The 26,849-nt window shown below is 41.3% G+C and overlaps 1 protein-coding gene across 2 annotated transcripts in view; it reads left to right on the plus strand.

Moving 5' to 3' along the window:
• The first annotated feature begins 79 nt into the window (after window positions 1-79).
• Window positions 80-26,849, plus strand: part of adam22 (ADAM metallopeptidase domain 22) — a 64,022-nt gene continuing 37,252 nt past the window's right edge. Inside the window, exons 1-5 of one of the 2 annotated variants that reach the window (XM_034103469.2) lie at window positions 80-516; window positions 791-951; window positions 4,291-4,367; window positions 16,627-16,693; window positions 26,357-26,439. In XM_034103469.2, coding sequence (XP_033959360.1) covers window positions 420-516; window positions 791-951; window positions 4,291-4,367; window positions 16,627-16,693; window positions 26,357-26,439 — 485 coding nt within the window. In that variant the 5' untranslated portion in view covers window positions 80-419. The remainder of the gene's footprint in view (window positions 517-790; window positions 952-4,290; window positions 4,368-16,626; window positions 16,694-26,356; window positions 26,440-26,849) is intronic. The other variant, XM_034103471.2, reaches the window with a different exon arrangement.

Here is a 26,849-nt window from a genome sequence, read left to right on the forward strand (position 1 = left end):
AATGGCGCTCCTGCAGATCTTTAACATGGAGGAAGGTGCAGGAGGCGGACCATGATCATCCCGGAAGGCCGGGCCCGCAGCTTTTCTCCATCCTGTCTCCACTCGCTCATATTTATGCGTTTCTGCAGTGAGCCGCTGGATATTGACGTGTTTTAAGGAGGTGTCCCTAGTCCTCCCCTCCCCTGCACCCTCCCCTCTCCTCCCTCTCTGCTCCGTGCTGCTGGTTCGCGGGTCGTCGGTGCGCTCAGACGCGCTCCGCGTTCAGACTAGTAAGGACTCCGATGGCCCCCAACCAGAGGGACTGCGCTAACCAGACGACCAGCCCCAGCTTCAAGCTCCCCTAGCGAAGGCAGGACGCTGAGAGCCTGCTCCCGGAATACCGCATTGTTTTATAATTTCCAGCAGGAGAGTGAAAGGTGATGGTGCTGATGATGCGCCCGCGATGGTGGATTTCCCTTTTGTGCGTCTGTGGATTGATGCACGTCGGCCACCAGACCAGCCCTGATGCCCAAAATGGTAACTGATGCTTTTTAAAATATTACATCAAAACATCGTGCTGATAAAAGACTTAAATTACCATTCACAGGCCTTTGTTTGTTTTTGTGTCATCGCTTCGGCTAGTTGATGGTTTCCCTCTAAAATATTCATTTTGCCTGTAGCTGCTTCTTGTTATCAAAGGAAAAATGAACCAGTCGACATTTCAGATGGCGGTGTTTATGATGAACGTGCCTCCGTTTCCTGCACGGAGGGACAGGCGGGTAATGACATCTGTGTTTTCCTCTCTGTGCAGGAGACGCCTTGTCGAGCCTGAAGGCTCTTCGTGATGCAGGCAGGTTTGTGGGAAAGGAGGACACGGTGCCTCTCCGCCTGCTCTACAGCAGGCACAACCACAGCCAGATCACAGAGGATGAGCTCAGCACCAGGGTGAAAGCCAGCTCCGGCTCCAGCCAGGTACACAGTGTGTTGTTGTCTGGATGGAGAGGTGTGTGTGTGTGTGTGTGTGTGTGTGTGTGTGTGTGTGTGTGTGTGTGTGCGTGCGCGCGCGTGCGCGCGCGCTGCTCTCTGCTGCCTGCGTGTTTATGTTTGTTTCTCCTCCTCTACCCTTGTTCTCAGACGGTAAAACTAATAATTAGTCAATTACAAGCAAAACAGCAGAAGCTTGAAACTATTAAGCCTCTCTGATTAGACTGTGCATGGTACTATGGGTCATCACTCTGCCTTTCAATGGATATACAATATTTAGTTTATTGATTTGTCAACAAATGTTTCTCTATTCACACTGTACATTTAGGCAACTGTAGGAAATCTGCTTTAGTCATCTGGCCAACCAGGATAATTAATAATTGTGTGATAACTTGCATCTTGTGTGTCCAGCTGGGTTGCTGTCCCAGGAGCTGCCTCACCTGCATCAGCTCACATAAAGCAACATTTTATTTTGTATTTTGGTCAATTCATGCAAGTCGAGTTAAGTGGAGGGGATTACATATTATCAAGAGATCATCCATCGATGTGAACGGCCCATGTACAAAACGGTTACACATGTCTTTGAGAGTCCCGCTTTCACAATGTTCAGAGAGGGCTGAGAGGACAACCTTAAGGCAGGAGTTGCAGTGGCCTCCCCTGCCAACTGATTAGAAGGGCGTTAACAATATTTATAATTGAACTTTTTCCAGCATTTGTCTGGTTCAGGGCCAATACCAGTAGTTGATATGTTTAGGCATTTTTAACCCATGAAATGCCAATTTAAAACAAATGTTTTTATGGACGTGTTTCGTCACAATCTAAACGGTCATAACACGGTTAAGTGCATTATATTTTTAATAACCACATTTAAGGAACACATTTTTGTTATGTGTTTATGTTAAAGAACGGTACCGCTAAATGCAGTATCTGTTTTTTAGCTCTCAAATATCTACATTCTTCTAAAAAAAACAATAACATTTTGGCTGTACTAGCTCAATATCTGAATATTTACAGTGATATCTCTAGAAAATATGTTCTAAAGTAGGATTGATAACCAAGATTATTTGATAATGGTTGTATAGGTATGTTTACAGTTCTTTAGTTAACACTACTGTTTGGAACAAACACACCACTGTAGTCTTATTGGCTTGGAGTAAACTTTGTTTTGCAGTAAGTTTGGACAATAACACCCACAAACCATTATGTTACAAAATCATGCAGAGAGCTATTAGTGATTATCCAAACCCAATGTTAGCAACAACATAGTTTGACAAGAAACCTTACATTCAGCCTTGTCTTTAATAACCAATGCAGTGCAGTAATAATCCATATCACTGTAGCAGTGTTCACTTACTCAGTTCAGTGAAGCAGCGTGTCTGTTAGGTTCATTTCAAGAGACGAGTCAATTAGCATTGTGCAAACCTTCCATGCGTTTTTAATTTGTGCAGCTTAGGTTTGCTAGCCTATTCAGGGCCCAGAGATTGGAGACGGCTACAGATGGTAGCATGCAGGGAGGTGTTAACCCTTTGTCCCTCTCACACATCAGAGCTGCAGCCCGATGGGTAAACATGCTAACAGCAGCCATCTGCCCTCAGATATCATTTTAGTGTTTTCCTTTGAAGCTGATGCTAACCTCCATCCTAAGATTAATACAGTTTGTGCTGGGCAAAGGAACATTTTCAACTTTCTACAAAGATTCTTAAGAAGATTAGCTAAAATCATGCTTAAAATATCATATTTTCACGAGTCAAGTACCTTCTTAGGAGCCTATCTAGATACGCATTTACTTTTTGAGTTGAGACCTTTAAGATGTGTTTATTTAGCTTAAAGATGTATTGTCAGCCCATGGTTACTAATTAAAATAACAGATAATAGGTAATGGTTGTAAAGTTCTTAATTAGCGGTTTAATATATATTTTGTAATAAATCCAGGGTAGAAGAGGACACGTGCCTCTCTCAATTTATATTTGATGTTCTGAGTCTCTTATTCTCCAGAGGCTTGAATCTGGTCTGCAATCAGCCGTGATGTCACAAGCACGTTGCAAGTTTGAGTTTTTAGACCAACAGTCTAAAAATAAATCTGTCAAATAGTTCTGAAAATATGTGACACACAGAAGTTTATTATTAGACTTCAGTTACATTGCCTATTTTCAGTCTCAGACACAAACAGCTTCACCACTGAATGAGCCGTGGAGAGTTCAGCAGAGTGCTCATGTTGTTTTGGTGGAAAAACCAAAGCTTCCAGTGGAATCAGTGTGTGTTGGTTTGCATGCTTGCCTCTCGGTCTGGGCGCAGTGCGTTGATAGCACTTACAGTCATACTTCGACAGTCATGAGTGGAAAGTCTGCTATAACTCAGAAATCAAGAGTCAGCGGTGGCTTCAGAATATCGGCCCGGCTCAGTGAAGCTGGGATGTGCTTTCATTAAACACAATTACTGGTACCTCCTCCCATCATGGATCCAATCCTGCCAGATAAGATTTCATCGCAAGTGTGCCATGGAAAGGGATTGCCCTTTGAACGCACTCACACACACACACACACACACACACCCACACACACACCCTCTTAGCCGCTCATATATGCATTGACTGCGCGCAGACACACGCCTTCAAACAATGGTCTCTGGTCAATGGGGACTTCACAGGCTGAGGTCGTGCTTGGGTGAGCACAAGGGCACCTCCTGAATAAAAAAAGAACCCAACCCACCCCTCCTCCCTCCCTGTTATGGGGTGTCCGGTCTGTTGATGAAGGTAGCCGGGGGGCGAGTCTGGGGGAGGGTGAGGCGAGTTTTAGCCCAGCTCGGGGACTCCCCTAGACCTGCAGAGCAATGATTGGGCCGAGTTCTCATTGACCCGAGGGTTTGTAGTGAAGCCTGTCCCATATGTGCCCAGAAGACCCTCCTCCAGCCAAATCAATCACACACAGCAGTCAGCGGAATTATATGGTTCAGTATGGGATGAGGAATATCAATGAGTCCTTGGCGCTGTGAAACATACAAACTCACTCTGGGAAACATAGAAATGACGTGTCATCGAGGTATAATAATATGTGTGCGTTTTTAATTATGAATCATAGTGTGAGATGGTATTACATAAAAAGCACTTGCATGAGATCCTTTGCAGAAATTCAAATTCAGTAGAAGACAGATGTTGATGGCTTAATATAAACAGTCTTCCTACTGCTGATTGGTTCTGAAAGAGACAATGCAGCCATCCATCAATGGAGAGCAGAATTGATCCTTGCATATGATAATGAATAAACCCATGAATATGATAATGTCTGCCTTTAGTAATAGTAAATAACATGTCTTCTCTGCTTTTCCTAGGTGAACCATGTGGCCCAAGCAAGCTTTCAAGTGGACGCTTTCGGCAGAAAATTCATCTTGGATGTGGAATTGAACCAGTGAGTAACAGTTATTATATAATTACATCTGTCCGCCTGAATAGGAATCCATCTACCAAAAAGAATGTATGTCTTTGCAGAGGTATTGTAAGGTTTCATTTGCATTTAACTTTTTTTAAAATAGTGTGGCTTGGCTGACACTCAATATTGTTTTTAAGGCAAACAAAGGTGGCATGGTTCTAATACCAAAAATGTTCTTTAAATATGACTTGCTTGCAAAACTTGCTCCTGTTTAGTGTAAATGATCTTGAGCACATTTTGTGCATCAATCGAGTGCTGACTCCAGTATTTTACCTGAATCGTTCATCGTGGTTCTGCGGGTCATATTTTCCTGCTCTCTGAGGGAAGTGTATTGCCTGTGTTTGGGAATGCACTCTTAAGACATTAATATCTAATACCGGTGTGTGCTGTGTATGAATCAATGTATCTGTGTGAATATACGTGTGTTTGCAGCAGGTCAGTTATTGTGTGCGTGTGTGATTTAGAGGTTCCATCATAATAGGAAGTGATTTACGGTAAAGGCCGGAGCGCTGCCCTGTCAGACACTGATATTGATCACAGTACTGCTGATGGAAAGCGAGGAACTCTCTTCTTATTTCACCTCTTCCTCTCACTAAGCCTCTCCCTCTCTTTTTGCCTCGACCTCATACACTTTCATACAATTGAACCCTTTGGCATCTATATCTAAACTTTTCTGTGATTGCTTTTTGTTTCGGTTTTCCACCATCTCTCCTTGAGACCAGGGCTTGTTTGTCTCATTTAGCCCCAAAACAGGAAGTCTGTAAACACACAAACATTGATGCTGCCCGCTCCTCACAGCAGAAGTCACTCCCCCACAGTGAGAGCCGTTACATCACAGGAGTTCCCACGTTTGGAGGAAATGTTTCTGAGAAGCCTTCAGCTCACTGTGTGACGCATCAACCGGTTATGGATAGAAATGTGTCGTTCACACATTGACAAATGCACACACACACACATTTATGCACAAGCTTCTGCACATGCACTTTCATTAGCACATGGCTCGGTGCTGAGTCATTATTCATGCAGGTGACCTTGTCTGCTTACAGCTTCTTTGTAAATCTAATCTTTACCACCTGGTGTGGTGCAGAAAGTCCATCAGAAAGTTGACCTAAAGAAGACAATTGGGAGAAATCCTTTGTTTAACTTTCCACAGAGTGAGGTAGCCTCCATGCGGACAGCTCCGGGGAACAGTTTGACACGTGTGGCTCTGAATAAGAATGAGATCAGCGCTGTGGAGCTTGGACTGGAAATCTTTACTTTTCTCTTTTTCAAACAAAAACAACAAACATTGCCTAGCTCCAGTTTCTCCTGTGAGGATTTGCAGTTGTTTGTGTTTTATCCGATCATACTGTATACTGAATGTTTTTAGAGATTTGGAATATTGGTTGGGAAAACAAGATGGGTGTATGAAGGCATATTTAATACCTTTGGGTTTTAAAGTGTTGTTGTAAATCAATCAATCAAAAGAGAGTAAACAGATTAATCAATAATAACAATGATAGGTAGGTTTGCAACTAAGGATTACTATTATAGTTTCATTGATGAAATAGTGAGAATTCATATTTTAAGGCTTTTAGTTTTCCGTCCTGCATGGTTGCAGATTTCCAATTCCCCTCTGAGTTTGAATGAGTACATCCCAGATTCTCCTTCCTACTGCCCTCCTCTCTCCTCCTCATCTTCCTCCATCAGTACTGCACTCCTCTGTGAACTAATCCCCGGCTTCACGGCCACACTGATATTTGTTTACAGATACCTTCCATGCCAGACAGATTAAACCCAGTTGATGTGTGTGGGTGTAGGAGTGGGAGGTATTTTGACTGAATGGGCCAACATTTGAATTTTTGGCCTTCAGTTACAAAGACTAGCTCTCTGGTTTTGATCAATGACTGAATCTGAATCTGCTGCTTTGCATTTTTTTGTGTTTAATTCTTGCCATGAGCAAACAAGACGATTTTTCAGCTGTAGTTGACGTCTGTGTCTCTAGTGCTACAGTATTATCATCGTTATCATCCTGTCTGAGCCGCCTTCTCAGAGTCTTTCCCCCGAGTTAATGTTTCAGCATAGACTGAATAATAGCAGTGTAGGCGTATTGTTATACAGTCATATGTCTTGTGAATTGCCACCACATTTTCTTTTTGGACCCATGATAGTTGTTATATGTACATTTTTCGATGTTAACTTTGAACTTGGTTAGATTTGTCCCAGCAACAATGTGTTGTAGAAATGGTATCTGCTCCATGGATAGCAATGTCAACCGATGACAGTCTGTCAACCACTTTGGACCTATGAGACATTTTCATGTCATTTTGTACAGACATTCACTCCTCGTGATGTTGGTGGTCCCCTGACGTTTTGTCTCTAGCACCGTTATGAGTAGCGAATTTCAGTTTGTTCAGTATGTGTTTTGAGCAAATTCCCAAATAACGAAAAGCATTCCCATCAGGATCAGATTTGTGTTTAGTGCTTATAAGCAAATGTTAACATGCTAACATGATAAACTAAGTTAGTGGACACGGTTACCATTACACCTTCCTAAGCAAGTAAACTAATGTAGTCTCATATAGCCTCTACCATGGCTGAAGACCATAACAACACTTGTGTTATTTATTTCATCTGCTAATAATATAAGTATATTCTACATGCAAACAGACATTTCATTCTTAAATGTCCAGGAATGTACTAATTAACTTATATTTTAGACCTTTTTAAATGTTTACCATCCATCCATCATCCAAACTATAACTGATTCTACTTCAGGGTCATGCAGGCTGCCTATCCCAGCATGCACTGCACAGGAGGTTGCTATCTTATTACAGAACTATGAAGACAGATTTGGTTAAGATAAGAATATGATTGTCCTGCATGGTGAGCATAATTGGAATATATATTAATGAGCGGTTTATGGCTGTTCTTTAGATGAAATGTGTCTATCGACAGAGGTCACCCCGGTGAAGTGTGACTGTCCATGGAGAGGAAGTCAGGAGGGGGTTGGTGGGTCACAGGGTCTTTCTTCCCCCTCTGTCTTTGTCTTCCTCCTCCATCACAGCGGCCGGCTACAATTTTACCATTCATGGGACTAGAGCTGAAAATGTGCACAGGGTGGGGGTTGCCTCCTTTAAAAAAAAAAAAACCTCACACACACACGCACACACGCACTCAATCTCACACTTACACACATGTCTCCACCCTTGATTGCCCCCACACTCCACACCATCATTCTATTCAGCCATGCCCCAACTACCGCTTTACCCCGCCCCTCCCACCTGCTCTCGTTGAATAATAGATGCTGCTTTAAGAATAAAGACGAGTGTGTATATATGTATATGTGTGTGTGTTTTTTTTAATGGTTACCTGCTTGTCCATCGTGAGTTGAAAGGGAAACATTCAGATGTGTGTGAACAGTGTTGCATATAACTCTACAAAAGTACACACATTCAGTATACTCAAGCATGCACATACTCACCTAAATCTTGATGAGTGAAGTAGGGAAGCTAAACACTCGTGTGTGTGTGTGTGTGTGTGTGTGTGTGTGTGTGTGTGTGTGTGTGTGTGTGTGTGTGTGTGTGTGTGTGTGTGTGTGTGTTGTTTATGTGACGTAGATTCATTTACAACATAAACCTCATATAGATTAACATAACAAAAAATGGCAGGCAATAATTCTAGAAGAAATTCTGCTTAAATGTATGTGAATTGATCACCTTGGGATACTTTTCACAATGTCCTGATATTATATAGACTTGTATATGAAATGACTAAATTCATGATGTCCCCAAACATTTCATTATATAATATTAACATTGATCATTTAAATAATAGATAACATACATTATTATTTTTGAAACAGAATAAGATGATATGATGAAATTGTGAGGACAGTGTTCCACTAATTGTACGTTAAAGGATATTATTGAATTGTGATTTGGTATTCATACAGTATGTAGCTTATCTGTGTATGACAATGCGTGAGTTCAGACAGGTCCAGCTGGGACGAGAGAGTTTCATAACCCCTTCAGTGTTATAAAACAGTCGGCTGCAGCAGCATAAAGAGAAGAGGGCTTCGCTTCTCCCTCCCCTCTGTGCGATGTTGAAACTGACACTTTGAGTATTATTTCTACCACTGTATCGTGTCAGCTTTCCCTGCATTCACAGAAATACTCAATGCAAATACTGAGGGTCAATTACAGGCAATGCTAAATGTGTTGTATTCCTGTGTGTGTGTTCACCAGTGGATGTCAACATTAGTGGGGAGGGGGCTGGAGGAGATAGAGCACTGATATACATGGGGTCCCTCCAACTGTCTATGTTAGCCAAGAAGCTAACCAAACATCCCATGGTTCAGTGTGTGTGTGTGTGTGTGTGTGTGTGTGTGTGTGTGTGTGTGTGTGTGCGCGTGTGTGTGTGTGTGTGTGTGTGTGTGTGTGTGTGTGTGTGTGTGTGTGTGTGTGTGTGTGTGTGTGTGTGTGTGTGTGTGTGTGTGTGTGTGTGTGTGTGTGTGTGTGTGTGTGTGTGTGTGTGTGTGTGAAGGGGGAAGTTCCTACCATCACAGTCGTCAATATAATGTGAAAAGCTGCAGGGTTTTTGGATGTGTCGTCATGTTGGGCCTCAGGTGCAGATGAGGCATGTGAAGTGTTGTCTTCATTAGAGATAACAAGACTGGATCGACAGAAATGAGGCTCAGACGGAAAAGGGGAGGATCAATACTCGAGAGGAGGAAAACCAAGGGAATTGGGCAAACAAAGAGAGGCAAATTAAATATCTGGTTCTTTATATTCAGTCAGTCTTGTTGGAGATTTCAAATCAGTTTATGAAGTGTTTGTCTCATATTTTGTTAATTATCTTCGTTTTACACAACGGTGGTGCCTTGAAGCAAAAATGAGTCTTGCCTTTTGAACTCACACAAATAATCTCTTTGTTGTCAAACATTCCTGTTTACACGCATTGTGTTAACAGGAATGCATATATGTTGTGTATGTACTGTGTATATATGTATTTTTACATCCGTGTTTGCTAGCTAGCATTTAGCCTTTCTTCTCCCTTTGTCAGCAAATGATGGTGTTATTGTTCTCACCTGCAGATGGCAAAAAATATTATTCTGAGTTCATATTAACTAACAGCGCCAAATGCAACGCAGATGTCGGATACAAATAGCTTACAGCAGGCTGAGCTAGTTCATTGTGTTGTGTAGCAGCACATTAACGTGATGTACATTTGTATCATCAGTCAAGCAGATATTTTCTAACATCTTGCTCATTGTTGGTATATGAACGAGTTTGTTGCCCATCCAAGCCCTTGAAGTATTCTAAATGCCAGTTTAACAGTGGCTTTGTATGGAATAAATGAGGTCTTTATTCCAGAGACACTGACGTCCCAAACATCTCTTCCTACTTGTTTGGAGCAGCATAGTGTTGTTTGAAAATAATTTGTTGCCCAACAATCATCTATTGTTCTCTTGGAGGGTGAATAAGTGCATACAAATGCCTTTGAGATGATGTCATGACCATGTTGACTTCACGACTTTGTCTGACTTTGGCCATTTGATTTGTCTAATGTGTGTAAGCGTCCGGCTGCCATGGGGCGTGAAGGCTGCTGATGCTTTGGTGGTATTGGTGCTCGGCCTTCTGCTGTGTCTACATGCACGTGTGTATTTATGTGCGTGTTGCTTGTTCTTACATGCAGCGTTACATCTCCACATGTATGTGATTTAACTCTCTCTCATGTCCCATTCCAAGATAATATATCATCCATCCGTGTCTCACTGCCTGCATCCTGACATTGATACGACCCAACTCCACTCTTCTCCTCCTTTTCCATCTCCATCTCTCCCTCTCCATCTCCCTTCCCAGGTCTGTAATTTATTGCAGAGAGGTGTGATCTGATTTACTGTGGGCTTAATGAGAAAAACACTGAGAGAGGGGAGTGTGTGTGTGTGTGTGTGTGTGTGTGTGTGTGTGTGTGTGTGTGTGTGTGTGTGTGTGTGTGTGTGTGTGTGTGTGTGTGTGTGTGTGTGTGTGTGTGTGTGTGTGTGTGTGTGTGTGTGTGTGTGTGTGTGTGTGAGTGAGAGAAAGAGGGAGTAAAGACATAGTTAAAGGAAAAGAAATGGACAGGGAGAGATGTGTGGATGTCCTTCATGCCTTGACTCTTTGTGGGTGGGTTGAGTAAGTGTAAGAGCTAGGGAGAGACAGTGTGTGTTAGTTTGTGGGCATGCTTGAGGGAGGTAGGTACTTGAAAGAAGTACCCTGAAAACAGTCCCCGCTTTCTCCTCTCCTCCCTCCATCCCTATCTCCTTCCTTCCTCCTCTTCTTCTTCTTCTTCTCTCGCCTCGGGCAGGGCTTCTGTCTCTGATCTGTGTGTTGTCTGATCACACACACACACACACACACACACACACACACACACACACACACACACACACACACACACACACACACACACACACACACACACACACACACACACACACACACACACACACACACACACACACACACACACACACACACACACACACACACACACACACACACACACACACACACACACACACACACACACACACACACACATACATACATACACTTTAGCTATCACATTGGGAATTATGGTTGTGAGTGTGTCTGTAAGAAAATGCAGTGCTCGCAAACAGTATATTACAGATTGTTTGCTAAGTGGCTCAGCGGCGCATCCCGGACTGTGTGTACAGCATGTTGTGGTAATATAAGGGAGTGTGTCCATGTTTGTGTGTGCCTGAGTGTGTTTGCAGAGTTTGTAGTGTGTGTAAGGAAGGTGGATATAGATTAGTTTTATGAAGGTCAGGTGAGCAGGGTGAGTGAAGAACAACTAGCAGTATGGATGTTTGCAGTTGCAGCGTGTAAATATACGGTTGTTTTCTCAGGAGTCTATATCTAAAGACACTTGCATTCTCTTATAGCCTGGTTACCTTTAACCCATTGACAGTGTGTTTTCAGTTCTTGAAACTTAATTGTAACATTTTGGGCACCTACATTTTTTATTTTCTCTATCTATCACTGTCAATGTAGGCCTCATTTTTGCTTTATCTGCTTCTAAGAATGTATTTCTGTGCAAAATTAGAACTTCAGATGTTTTTCCGCATCATTTATGCCAGGATGCGATCTCTTCAATGCCGTTAAAACAGGAGGTAGAATAGCAAACTGTTTCCTGACAACCCATTTCATATTTGTTTAAATTTCACTCCAAAAAAAAATAGTATTCATCATCCGGGAAGAAGTAATGCCGTTACAATATTTAATGGCAATCCATCCAATATATATATGACATATATTGTTCATTTTTTAAGAAATGGGAAGGATTTGTGTGTGTATTCTGTGCAGGACATCCATCATTCTTTCTCCCTTCTCCTTATATTCCTTATACTTCCTCCCCCTCTGTCCCTCCCACCCATCTGCCCCCCCCCCTCTTCTCCGTAGAGCTGTCTCGACTCGGTATGAAGGATTAGAGTAGACAAAGACAGATCCAAGAGCCGACTCTCGCTGAAAATGACAGAAGGAAAGTCTGTTGTTCTCTCAGCAGGAAAATATACTAATGCCTTCCTAAAGTCTATTGTCTATTATAGATTACTAATTTTCCTCTGTCATGCTGAATACAAATAAATAGAAATGATGGTTTACTGTTACGAGATTAACTGTTTAACCACTGCACAAATGAGATGGAGTCAGTGGATAGACTGAGAGCAAATGTACCCACCAACACTCATAATGATTTAAGGGCATACAACAGAATAATCAGCTGAATATAAAAAAGTAAACAAGTCATGTTTACCCTATTTACATGGCATGGAGTTCACATGTTGTGACAGTTACAGATCTTCATGTTCTCCTTCGTGCCCACAACATCCCTGGCCCCTGCATAATTCAGGAGTCAACTCTATATGGCTTGTATGTTGCGTGCTGTAGACTCAACCTGCATAATGGACCCAAGATTGCATTGAGTGGGAATATAAGCTCTCTCCATGCTTCTTCTTTCTTCTTGATTTTTTGTTTTATTAGCATCAATATTTCTTGTTTGTGAGTGTCAGTATTCCCTGTGCAATAAGAGGAGGAATCCCAAAGACAGAGCTGGTGGAATTGCATGTCTGATAAGTGATTGGAGAGTGAATGAATTATAGCCTGGAGACCTTTAATGAGGCCTCAGTGGGAGGGAGGGTATCACTGGAGAAGGGGGTGGTGGGCAGGTGAAGGCAGCTGCAGCTTCCCCAAAGAGCAACCTCCACCCCCTCTCCTTCTTTCCTTCACTCCTTCCACCTTTTCTACCTTTTCTGTCGTCCGCCCTCCATGTTTTCTATAGTGCACTTATCCCCTTCTGTTTCCTCAGCACTCCCCCATCCTCATTACAGACGCCTGCACAGCGCATGTTCAGTCCTTTGTGTAGCAATGCCCCTTTATTACCGGGTTAAATGGCAACAAATCCATATATGGAGCAGAAGTCCATTTGATGACTACAGTGCTTGTGTGCAGAGGTGTGCGGACGAGTGATTACATCTGATTACGAAAAACAAAAAGCTTGTGGTTGGGGTTTATTAAAAAGGGTATTTGGAAATGGCTATTGGCAAGCATGAAAAGCAATGGGAAGCCTGCAACCCCAACACTTGTGCCAATCCGCTCTCTCACACACACACACACACACACACACACACACACACACACACACACACACACACACACACACACACACACACACACACACACACACACACACACACACACACACACACACACACACACACACACACACACACACACACACACACACACACACACACACACACACACACACACACACACACACACACACGGACCTCCTGCCAATCTGTCCTTTTTGTGTTGTTCTTCATCTCGGTGTCATGGTGGTGCCTGGCGACTCAGATCGTGAGAGGAATTTTAGACCACACTAAACTTGGTTTGTGTGCATGATACACTTCAGGATATCGGACTGGGTTGCCATAGCAGATGTATTCATCCAAAGCAACTCACAACAAAATACTTTAGAAGGACTGATGATATTTGACGTGACTGACAAGCAGACACTTCAGCTTCTCACTGCTCAGTTAGGTTTTAGTTCCTGCACACCCATTTGAGAAAGTTGAATAAGTCTTTTCAGAGCAGCATTTTCCCAGCACTGTCAATGCTTTTAGATTTGTGGTGTGTGTGTGTGTGTGTGTGTGTGTGTGTGTGTGTGTGTGTGTGTGTGTGTGTGTGTGTGTGTGTGTGTGTGTGTGTGTGTGTGTGTGTGTGTGTGTGTGTGTGTGTGTGTGTGTGTGTGTGTGTGTGTGTGTGTGTGTGTGTGTGTGTGTGTGTGTGTGTGTGTGTGTGTGTGTGTGTGCTGACTGACATTGAAGTGTGGATAAAGCAAGAGAAGGATGTGATTACTATGCACATAGCTGTTCCAGGTTGTCTATGAGATGTTGTTAGCTGAAAGTGGAGCCTCTGCGGATCCTCCTCTGAAATCTCCTGCAGGCCTGATTGACAGATGGATGGCAGCTCTCAAACAGATGTTGCCGCGGCGACTGGGCAAAGAAAACTCTCCGCCAGTGTAGCTTGAGGATGAGCCGACTATTTAGAAAATTAATGAGCTGATAAAATGAGAGTAACAGACACTGAATGAGACAAAATGAGATGTCGGTGCTGTTCTCTTCCTTGCAGCAACACATCCGGTCTGCACACCTTTAGGTGCCAGATACCACGAAATAATGAAAATAAACTTGTTCCGCTTCACGCGTGTTACTTTAAAACCCAGGAATGGTGAAAGATGTAATGAATGACATATCTATTTATGTTTTCCCTCACCAGTTTGTTTATGAAACCCTCAGCATCATCTTACAAAATGCCTCCCTTTGATCATCATTCATGTTGAAAGTTTGCAGCATTTATTTCCACCGAAAGATAGATCGCGTGCAAACGGCGCATAAGAGTAAATCTGTCATCCTGTCATGATTATAAAAAGAGGAGGCTCACTTTTACATGTGTGTAGGGGGCTGTATGCGTTGGTGGGGAGACCTCTGCGTTAGTGTGTGTGTCAGCGTGGGGGATGGGTCGGAGCTGAGTTTGCGTCTTTGTCTGTCAAATAAATTATTTAAATCCTGTTACAATTAAAGCTGAAATCTGTTATCAGCATCCTCCATTAGAGGCCGTGTGTCTGCCTTGCTGCCTCAGTATGCTCCCCCTGTCTGTGCTCAGCGTGAAGCCGGGTGAAGATCACAAGCTCTGAATCTTAAACACACATCCCAGCAGAACAAAGGCTAACAGCGCGCCTGTGACCCAGGGACTCATGCACACACTGAATGTCTTCATCACATGAGTGTGCAAATATTCTGACAGCGCTTTTTCAATAACATTTTACTTGTCTCAAGAGTCATTGTGTGTTTATTTTTTGCAGGATGTTGACTGAGGTGTAAGATGTGTGATCTGAGAGAGGAGGCTGTGAAGTGTGTACAATCGGGGTTGCCTGTTTGAAACATATGGCAAACATCTTCGTGGTAATGCATGATGGGATATTTGTTAGGGCCCTGATCTCTTTATTCACACCTTGTTCCTCCCTCTTTTAACTTTCACTCCTCCTATGTCTCATTATTCCCCCCTTGACAGCCATTCTCTCGCTCTTTCCCTTTTACCTCGCTCCCTCTCCTCTTTCCCTGCATATTTCTTTATCGCTGTAGCAAACTGCCCATTAGTCATTTTAGAAAGCAGCCTCCTGTGTGTGTGTGTTTGTGTGAGTGTGTGCACACTGATGTCAGGGTATTTCATTTGAATAATATAAGGTATATTAACTTTGGAAAATGTGACTTTGTGAAAGAAAGCTCAGATAATATTTGATCAAACAATCCGTCTGCCTTCAGAAGAAAAACAATTTCCTGCCATCTGCATTATTACAGTAACTGATTTTTCTTTTCTTTCAACACTCTGTCCTTTTGTCAAATACATCACAGTTTTTACATAGTGGATATTAAATCTATTAATACTTTGAGCTGATCCATGACAAAATAGACGTAGAAATTGGACATCGATCTTTTAGACTCCTTTTTTGTGCACGCTTACAAACAGCCTTGCCAATGGTGTAGTTGTTTGAAACGACTCAGCAAATGTAAATTAAGTTTGAAGTTTGTTTTGCTGATTATACTATTTTAGTTTTATGTTTCTCCCTTCTGGTGCAAGGTTGACTTTATTTGTTCTTAGCATTTGGATTTTGTGTGTGTGCGTACAAGCTTTTGGCTGTAGCAAACGCTCACCGTATGTAAAAATAAAGAAATAGCACTTCAGCAGTATTGTGTGTGTGTGTGTGTGTGTGTGTGTGTGTGTGTGTGTGTGTGTGTGTGTGTGTGTGTGTGTGTGTGTGTGTGTGTGTGTGTGTGTGTGTGTGTGTGTGTGTGTGTGTGTGTGTGTGTGTGTGTGTGTGTGTGTGTGTGTGTGTGTGTGTGTGTGTGTGTGTGTGTGTGGGTGGGTGGGTGGGTGGGTGTGTGTGTGTGTGTGTGGGGTGTGTGGGTTACTTAATTGTGAGAAAGTATGCTAAAACCTTCTAAATAACACTTTAAAACAGTAAGAAAGGACATACCCCTGTTCATATGCCGCATTCCTCTTTGTGTGTATGCATATATATATATGTGTGTGTGTGTGTGTGTGTGTGTGTGTGTGTGTGTGTGTGTGTGTGTGTGTGTGTGTGTGTGTGTGTGTGTGTGTGTGTGTGTGTGTGTGTGTGTGTGTGTGTGTGTGTGTGTGTGCCCACAATAGCCCATACATCTCTGTCTCAGATTGGGCCAGCAGTGTGTATCTCCGTTGGGATTCTTGGGTCCAGCTCTGCTGAGAAAGCACACACAGAATGATTTCCTCTTATTTATGCCTATCTTTCTCTTCCTTCCCCCTCTCAATTTATTTCCTGCCTCCTTCCCATTCTGCCTGTGTCACTACTTATTTTACAAGTTACTGACCTTCACTTGTCCTTCATTCCTTTGACACACACACAGATACAGATACACACACCAGACATTAGCTCCAAGGCGTGATTTGTTTAATTGTGTTTGTGTGCTGGAAATAGCCACGTCCCTGTACGCTGGTCATAATTAGCGGGGCTGATGCTCTGAAGCTCTGAGCTGCCGAGACTGCATACAATAATCCTATAAAATACAAGCACGTCTGCATATCTGAGTGACACTTGAATGAAAATCACACATTTTCTAACTTCTCTTTTTTTCTTTCCTCTCTGTTCCCAGCGATCTGCTGTCTTCGGGGTATGTGGAGAGGCATTTGTCAGAAAAAGGGAAGACTGTCATCACCAATGTAAGTTCCTCCAAATCATCTATTCTCACGCTCACTCACTTTTATTATCACTGTTTGCTGTTAGAAAGAAAGCTTAAGGGTTTTTTAAGGTGATGTGGTCTTGACAATCCTATTCAGCCAAGGTGTTCTCATGCAATCGGGATGTTATGTGGATAAAGATAAGTGCTTTTAAACACTCACTGTGATTACATACAGAACACATTCAAAAAGTTGTCAGCCAAACCACATCTCGATGTCATCTGGATTGAGTTATAGACACATCTCAGCCAATTCAAGTACAATCTTTGCAATTTGAAAATATTCCTAAAGCTATTGTAATCAATATTTGTATATCAACAATGGATGAAATATCTGTGTACTCAGCAAAGGCCTTACTTTTTTGATAACACCTCAGAGAATTCTCTACGGTTCCACCTCAGTTATTCTGAGCATTTTAACATATTTTACGTCATTCTGTTGTTTTGACCACTTCGCAATGTGACTGTTTTGAATCACTGTCACTGCTCTTGGCTGCTTCATTATTGACCCCAGTAGTGAGAGAAAAAGTTTGGATGAACAGACGGCACATGACTTGTTCAGAGCGAAACAGCTGCCACATTTGCATATTGAGATTACATCACAACTAGTTGACTTGAGAAAACAAGAACCCTTATTAATATCATGTGTTAATGTAAAACAAGACAGTTAGATATATCAAGGCAATGTATCAATATACAAAACACATGTTAATACCAGTGTGTAACGTAGCAGAGTTCAGTTTGCTGAGTTTATATATATATATATATATATATATATATATATAGGATGGATCCTGCTGCGATGGCGTTATTTTTTACCTGACTCTGAATTCAAAGACACAGCAGAGTAGCTGAATCGGCTACAAGGACAGTTTTTTTTCCTCAGCAGTTTGTTGTCCAGCTGCATTTTGCTGCAGACCCCACAGGCTCTTCCCTCTCAGAGCCTTTTATTGGTTAATCAATGTCTTACTTTGCACACTCAGAGAAATCACAGCCCCTCCATTTTTTCTTCAGGTGAGATTTCAGAGGGCCAAAGTGTCGTACACCTTTAATTTACATGAAATTAAGATCCCTGCGATAATCCTCTGAAATCTGGACTTCAGTTACAGGACATCCACTGAGGGTTATATCACATAAGTGGGGGGATTATACTGGTCAGGCTTACTCAGCTAAGAAGCAGATTAGTAAAATATTAGATTTTACAGAGAATGATCCAAATCCAAAATTACACCACATATTGTGTGATATAGTCACTTGTAATTATGGAATTTATTATAAAGCAATCTCCCTGTGAATTATTTCAGCTTGTGGATGAATATCCAGAATGTACTCACAGTGCAAATGATTTGGTCATGCTTTCCATTTGAGATAGCAAAAAGGACAAGAGGCACTTCTTTATTAATGGCTGCCGTTCAGCAAGGTTAATATGAGACAAGCTGCTGTTTGTTACTCTGCTCACTGTAGAGGTCAAAAGCCAATGTAACACAGTAGACTGACTGTATTCATACACAAGTGGTGAGGCACTTTCTGCCTCATGAACAGTAACATATGATGTATTTTGTGCCATATCGTTATCTTTTATCTGATTGAGCACATTTTACTGACATTCAGAGGGCAAAGTGTCCCACTTGATAACCAGCAGACCTACACCTAGTTATTGTGTATGGTGGCGTCCAGATTAGATGATGAATTACTCTAAAATGAGTCTAAGGAGAGCACAGATCAGACCAGTTTAGTAACACACACACGCACATGCACACACATGCACACACACACACACACACACACACACACACACACACACACACACACACACACACACACACACACACACACACACACACACACACACACACACACACACACACACACACACACACACACACACACACACACACACACACACACACACACACACACACTGAGGATGTACCCACAGCGCTGGGTTTTGGGTGTTTCTCGCTTTGATGAGAAGTGGAGCAGAAGGTTCAGGGCGACAGGGGGAGGAGAGACGCTGGATAGTAGAGCACAGCTCCACTTATAAATAGCCCTCTGTCTCTTCAGCGAACACTTGTCTCTTTACCTAACCTCTCCCTTCATCTGCAGCTCCATCCAGCCTTATCTACCCGACTTGTACAACTTATTTTGTTGCAGCCCATTTACAGTGGGGCAAAAAAGTATTTAGTCAGCCACCAATTGTGCAAGTTCTCCCACTTAAAAAGATGAGAGAGGCCTGTAATTTTCATCCTAGGTATACCTCAACTATGAGAGACAAAATGAGAAAGAAAATCACATTGTCTGATTCTTAAAGAATGTATTTGCAAATTATAGTGGAAAATAAGTATTTGGTCAATAACAAAAGTTCATCTCAATACTTTGTTATATACCCTTTGTTGGCAATGACAGAGGTCAAACGTTTTCTGTAAGTCTTCACAAGGTTTTCACACACTGTTGCTGGTATTTTGGCCCATTCCTCCATGCAGATCTCCTCTAGAGCAGTGATGTTTTGGGGCTGTCGCTGGGCAACACAGACTTTCAACTCCCTCCAAAGATTTTCTATGGGGTTGAGATCTGGAGACTGGCTAGGCCACTCCAGGACCTTGAAATGCGTCTTACGAAGCCACTCCTTCGTTGCCCCGGCGGTGTGTTTGGGATCATTGTCATGCTGAAAGACCCAGCCACGTTTCATCTTCAATGCCCTTGCTGATGGAAGGAGGTTGTCACTCAAAATCTCACGATACATGGCCCCATTCATTCTTTCCTTTACACGGATCAGTCGTCCTGGTCCCTTTGCAGAAAGACAGACCCAAAGCATGATGTTTCCACCCCCATGTTTCACAGTAGGTATGGTGTTCTTTGGATGCAACTCATCATTCTTTCTCCTCCAAACACGTCTAGTTGAGTTTTTACCAAAAAGTTCTATTTTGGTTTCATCTGACCATATGACATTCTCCCAATCCTCTTCTGGATCATCTAAATGCTCTCTAGCAAACTTCAGACGGGCCTGGACATGTACTGGCTTAAGCAGGGGGACACGTCTGGCACTGCAGGATTTGAGTCCCTGGCGGCATAGTGTGTTACTGATGCTAGCCTTTGTTACTTTGGTCCCAGCTCTCTGCAGGTCATTGATTAGGTCCCCTGTGTGGTTCTGGGATTTTTGCTCACCGTTCTTGTGATCATTTTGACCCCACGGGGTGAGATCTTGCGTGGAGCCCCAGATCGAGGGAGATTATCAGTGGTCTTGTATGTCTTCCATTTTCTAATAATTGCTCCCACAGTTGATTTCTTCACACCAAGCTGCAGATTCAGTCTTCCCAGCCTGGTGCAGGTCTACAATTTTGTTTCTGGTGTCCTTTGACAGCTCTTTGGTCTTGGCCATAGTGGAGTTTGGAGTGTGACTGTTTGAGGTTGTGGACAGGTGTCTTTTATACTGATAACGAGTTCAAACAGGTGCCATTAATACAGTTAACAAGTGGAGGACAGAGGAGGCTTTTAAAGAAGAAGTTACAGGTCTGTGAGAGCCAGAAATCTTGTTTGTTTGTAGGTGACCAAATACTTATTTTACAGAGGAATTTACCAATGAATTCATTAAAAATCCTACAATGTGATTTCCTGGATTCTTTCCCCCATTCTGTCTCTCATAGTTGAAGTGTACCTAGGATGAAAATTGCAGGCCTCTCTCATCTTTTTAAGTGGGAGAACTTGCACAATTGGTGGCTGACTAAATACTTTTTTGCCCCACTGTATATGTTCATAACAACCCTGTCTCCTAAAAATTACGTTCCCACAGAACGAAACTGCATTCTCAATTACGTTTAGCAAGAAACGTATTTTCTCCTACGTTACGTTCGTTATGAACGTATCTCAAATACGTTTATTTTCTACATATCTTCTAGAAGCATATTTTCTCCCACGTTACGTTTCTTATGAACGTATCTTAAATACGTTTATTTTCTACATATCTTTGCCATTTATTGTCTTGCTTATAATAATGATAATAGTCATTTATAAATATCATTTTAGAGCACACATTTGAAATCAGTAGGCGAGGCTGTAATTTCGCCAGCTGTTACTCTCATGAGCGAGGCAGAACATAATAGTTTTAACATGCCAAAAAGCTGCTGTGTTTTTATTGCACCTCAAACATTAAAACAAATCCAGAGTTACGTGTTTCTGTACTTCCTCTAAGAAGAAAGGACAGTAACAGAAGATCTCTGTGGCTTCAGGCTTGATCGCCGTTCAAATGACAGCGTTGGTTTCCCCAAAAGTGGGCGGGGCTGTAAAGTGACGTAGATTTTACTCTCATCTATTATTCAAAACCATTCTATTTATTCTAACGTAAATTACATGCCAGTGTTTTATGTTTTTATTTTAAATCGTATAATGTCGGACTTTTTTTCCCGTCTGTGAGGAAAAGAAATGGGGCTTAGAGCCTCAAAATACTGAAATCTGTATTTTTGAAAATCTTTTTTTCCTTATTTACTCAACAATAACACACAATTATCCTTGTTTTTATTTATTCGTTTAATTCTATAATCTTGGGCTTTTTAGCCGTAAATAAAGTCACCGGAAACAGACGTAGGCCTATAAGGGACATTTTGAGGATACACACAAACCCACTGAACAGATTACCCAAGATCCTCAGCTTGAAGCTCGTTGATTGGATGTTTAGCCGCAATGCATGTTGGGATATGATGTTAATGCGATATGATATCCGAACAAATAAAAATAATAATAATAATACTTTATTCCGAGTGTTCTTGCTTTTCTCTTTGGAAGTCATCACATAACGGCATTGTAATACACAGTTCGGCTGCATTAAATATTACACATCTGCTGTAGTTCTTTATTTATAGAGCCCTGATGAGAAGACTTCTGGACAAACAGGAGAACTGCCGCCAAAACTGAATATGTGACGTGGATCATAAATATATCAACAATTAAACAACACCTTGCATTTCTTTTCACAAAATACGTCTCCTTGCAGTATCAATACTAATTCGGCTGACTTTTATATTTGATCCAATTGGTAGATAGGTTACATTTACACCATAACGGTGCACAACTGATAGAAAAGGACTGATTTTCTTTGAATATAAGAATGTAAATACTGAGTTGAGAGAATAGTCAGGGAATTTGGGTGATGGGAGACACATCTATGGAATCACAATTTCAATAGCTTACCATTAAATGACGGATATGCCTTTCTGTCTGTGATGTTTTACAAATCAGATATTAATGTGTAAAGCATGAGAAATAGTATAGCAATATCCTGTAAAATGATGTAAAAACATGAATAAAACTACACATCTTCAGATGTTATACATAAGTGTCCTAATACAAAGTTATTATTAGTATGCTGTGTGTACCTTGTGTGCACCGCCTAGTGGTTAAAGCACGTTATTGAATTATTTTTGTTGAATAATGTTATTTTTGTTGAATAATGTTATTTGATGAAAAAAATATTAAGAGTACATACTTTCATAGGGGGAAAGTAGAAGGTCTGTGATAGAAATATAGAATATAAAAAATCAAGAAGATACTGTAAGTGATCTCTACAATAAAACAGTTTAGTGCACGATGTACAAAGATATTAATAGGAGGATGTGCAAAACAGACAAACTAATTAACCTCTATTTAAACATTAAATAATACTTTAGGTTAAGGTCTTCTTTCAAATAAGAAAAAACTTTGGGGGTATCTATCTACAGATAAATATTAAGCCTGAGAAAGTACTTAACGTCTAATGTATTGCTTTCCTGCAATGTTAACTATGTTGAAGCACTTATTTTAACTGATATTATACACATTAATTATACTCTTATGTATGTAGATAGTATAAGAAATGTGCAGAATTTGACAGTTTAATGGTGGAGGTACACACATATTGATAGATGTCTTGTAATTAACTATTAGTAGAGAATAACGAGTAATTAATATACTTTATAGAGATCTGCAGATAAATGTTTAGTCTTCTCAAGCACCAACTATCAAATATCTCGCCTGATTGTTGGCACTTGACAATCACCTTTCCCTGAATTTTACTCAGGTGTAACTAAAGTCTGCTTTAAAGGTTGTTTATTTCACATCATTAATCAGAATCTGCAGAGTTACTAAAGTAAATGTAGTGGAGTAAAAATACCAGGTTAACCTCTGAATTGTAGTGGAGTAGAATATATATTAATGCTGCCCATTATGGATACAAGCGATTTTCACCCATGTAGTAATTACATGTTTTAAATGTGTACACACCAATGTGTTTCCTATCGCCTAAACCTCCAGGGCTGTACACAGTTTAATACTGTCAACTTCTAATTTTTGGAAAAACGAAAACGTCTTTTAAAACTAAAATTCCCAGTAGTGACGTGCCATAGTATGGAAGCCCATTTCCGCCACTTGAAAAAAATAAAATCCCCATGAAAAGTCATAATTATGAGATAAAAAGTCATAATAATGAGATAAAAAGTCATAATTATGAGATAAGAAGTGCGCATGCGCTGCAGTAGCGCTGTCTTTAAAGGTCCCTTCATCACCTTGCTGCTCTCCACCATGCAAACGGCATCTAGTCCTAAATAAGGTAACTATTACAGGTGACTTTTGTAAATGTTAGATGTTACATATAGCCTATATTGCAGCTACACTACAACAATGCAGTTTATAGCTTTGACATTACCTGTTATGAACTATAATATATATAATATATATGCCTATAGTTTTGTGGTAACGTTCACGGGTTAGAGTTAGAGCAACTCACAGCAGCAGTATGACTTTTTATCTCATTATTATGACTTTTTATCTCATTATTATGACTTTTTATCTCATTATCTCATTATTATGACTTTCTTATCTCATAATTATGACTTTCTTATCTCATAATTATGACTTTTTATCTCATAATTATGACTTTTTATCTCATTATTATGACTTTTTATCTCATAATTTCGACTTTTTTATCTCATAATTATGACTTTTCATGGGGATTTAATTTTTTTCAAGTGGCGGAAATGGGCTTCCATACCATAGAGAACATGTTGCGAAACATAATAGCCAGCATGTGTCGTTCTGGGGGGGCGTTCGAGTCCAGTTTTGAATAGTCTGCCGTGGTTTCGTTCTATTTCAAAGAGCTTGACGCTCGGCGTAACCTTGGCGCACTGCCACTCCAACATCCAATCACAGAGCGGGGTTTGTCAACGGGACTGTAGTCCCAAACGATAGCTGGGGATTATGGGTAGTGTAGTGTCTTTGGCCATCCTAAACTGAAATGTTTTTCGGATATCATATCGCATTAACACCACCACATCTGGCGTCACAGAGATCTTCTGTTACTGTCCTTTCTTCTTAGAGGAAGTACAGAAACACGTAACTGGATTTGTTTTAACGTTTGAGGTGCAATAAACGACACAGCAGCTTTTTGGCATGTTAAAAACTATTATTTTCTGCCTCGCTCATGAGAGTAACAGCTGGCAAAATTACAGCCTCGCCTACTGATTTCAATGTGTGCTCTAAAATGATATTTATAAATGACTATTATCATTATTATAAGCAAGACAATAAATAGCAAAGATATGTAGAAAATAAAGGTATTTAAGATACGTTCATAACAAACGTAACGTGGGAGAAAATATGTTTCTAGAAGATATGTAGAAAATAAACTTATTTGAGATACGTTCATAACGAACGTAACGTGGGAGAAAATACGTTTCTTGCTTAACGTAATTGAGAATGCAGTTTAGTTCTGTGGGAACGTAATATTTAGGAGACAGGGTTGGTTCATAAATATGCTCCCTATTTAGCCAATAATGCACCCACTCTTAACTGTGTAAACTGTGCATTGGAGTTATTTCTCCTGTCAGTTCTGGCCATATTGGATGTGGAAAGAGAAATTATAGACTGATATAGTTAGTACTGAGAGAGAGCAGAAGAAGCAAAGCACCACAAATGTCCGCATGAATGATGCAATTTCACCAATAATGATAGCAATTTTGGCAGATGAGTTGATCACACACACAACAGTAAGGAAATAAGCGCTATCAGAGTAATTTGCTCACATCTGTGCACATAACTTTGGATTGTTATTCATGGTTTGGGCTATTGTCTCTTAGTTCCAAAAAGGAAACTCTCAAAGGAAGATTTTGGCATCTTAGAAAATACACTTATTGTCTCTCTTGCTGATCGTTTGACTGTATGGTGGTTATCAAAAAGCTACAGAGATAGTTAGCTCATTGTAGCATTAAGGCTACACAGGGAAACAGCTGTCCAAAGAAAATCCTCCTACAAGTATATTTCAAACTTAATAATACGGCCATATCTCCTTTGTTTGATCCACACAAAACACAAAAAAACTGAAAGAATAACAGCGCAACTTCCCAACCTCTTTGTGAAGACAACATAATGTTTAGAGGCTATAGGCACATATTGTTACATTTGGGCAAGCTAGCTGTTTCCCACTTTTTCAAGGATTTGTGCAGAGTTAGCTAGCCGCTGGCCCCAGCTCCAATCTTTACACAAAAACAAGAGAGTTGTGTAAATGTTCTAATCTAGCTGGGCAGTTTGTCAGTGTTTAAAGCGGAAAATAACTTGGCTGGGACGCTTAGAGCCATGACTTCAAACCCCTCCAAAAATGTTTAGGGTTGAATTGGATCCTGTATGAAAACCGGTCTTATTGCACAACATCATTTATGCTCTTGTGACTGAATGTGACCAAATTCCTGTTCCATAATCTTGTGGCAAGCGACCATCATAATGCATGTAGCTAGGTTTTACATACTTTTAAGCATGTCGTTTTAAAAACCACAACACATGCTTACATGACTCCTCCGATAAACCCCTATACAGGATCGGATTGGGATGAAGTCCACAGAGAGAGCTGGAGGTGGAAGTGGACGTAGCGGGTGCGTTGCTTTGCAAAGCATCAGACTGTAGCGAAGAAATTGATCCTCTGATAAAAGCTGCATTTCCTCAGGGAGACCGGCATCCTGCCTAATGGCTGTTAGGCAGCGAGAAATGGACCAGGAAGAGATGGCCTGCAGAGCACTTAGACACTTAGACATCATACACGTCTATATAAAATAAAAATGTGTTTACGCTCGCAGAGAAACACACACAGACATACAGGAGATAGAGAGCAAAGACAGACAGTGTGGGTGGTGAGTTGTGACAGAGATGGAAAAACTTTTACCATTGACTGATGCTGAGGCCTACAATAGTGGGTAGACGTTTGGAAAGAGGACAGAGCAGTTAACAAACAGATGGTTGGATGTGAATGAGTTCAACTCAAAGTGTTAAGCATGACACGCGCACGCACGCACGCATGCACACACACACACACACACACACACACACACACACACACACACACACACACACACACACACACACACACACACACACACACACACACACACACACACACACACACACACACACACACACACACACACACACACACACACACACACACATCTATAGCACATACTTGTTAGTGGATGGATTCTGTGTGATTGATCGCTCTGAACTCATTATCTGATGAAAGGTGGTAATAAAAACGACAAGTGGGACATTTTTCTTTCCGTTTGAGAGAATAAGACATGTGAAGAGGCCACCATGTGTATGATTTTAATCTGTGAGTGTTTGTGTGTTGCTACAGGGAGGAGAACACTGCTACTATCAGGGGAAGGTCAGAGACGTTCCTCACTCCTTTGTGGCTGTCTCAACCTGTCACGGTTTGCAGTAAGTACAATTATGATGTGACTTTACATGTGTACATGTGTGTGTTTCACTGCTTCCGCTGTGTGTCCAAGTCCTCTGCCTCGCTCCCATGTATCCATTAGGTCAATGTAATTAGTTTGAGCCAGCCTTCCTCTGTGTCTCTGCTGTTTTTGTGACAGGTTATCATTCTCACAGACAGGTGCTGCTCAGACGTCTTCTTTTCTCTTTCCTTGCTAGTGTTGGTATTTTTAGAGTTTTTACTCTGAAGCAGAGAGACGGGTCAGAAACAAGGCCTGCAGGGAGGAATGGATGCACACTGTATATGAGTTAGTATGTGTTATAGGGTGTATGTGCATATATACGAAGAGATGAGAGGCAGGTGTATTGTGTGGTGTTGAATGTCATTGTCTGCGGACAATACAACACTTGCA

This window comes from Pseudochaenichthys georgianus, chromosome 16, assembly GCF_902827115.2.
Source record: "Pseudochaenichthys georgianus chromosome 16, fPseGeo1.2, whole genome shotgun sequence".
NCBI classification, from domain to species: domain Eukaryota; kingdom Metazoa; phylum Chordata; class Actinopteri; order Perciformes; family Channichthyidae; genus Pseudochaenichthys; species Pseudochaenichthys georgianus.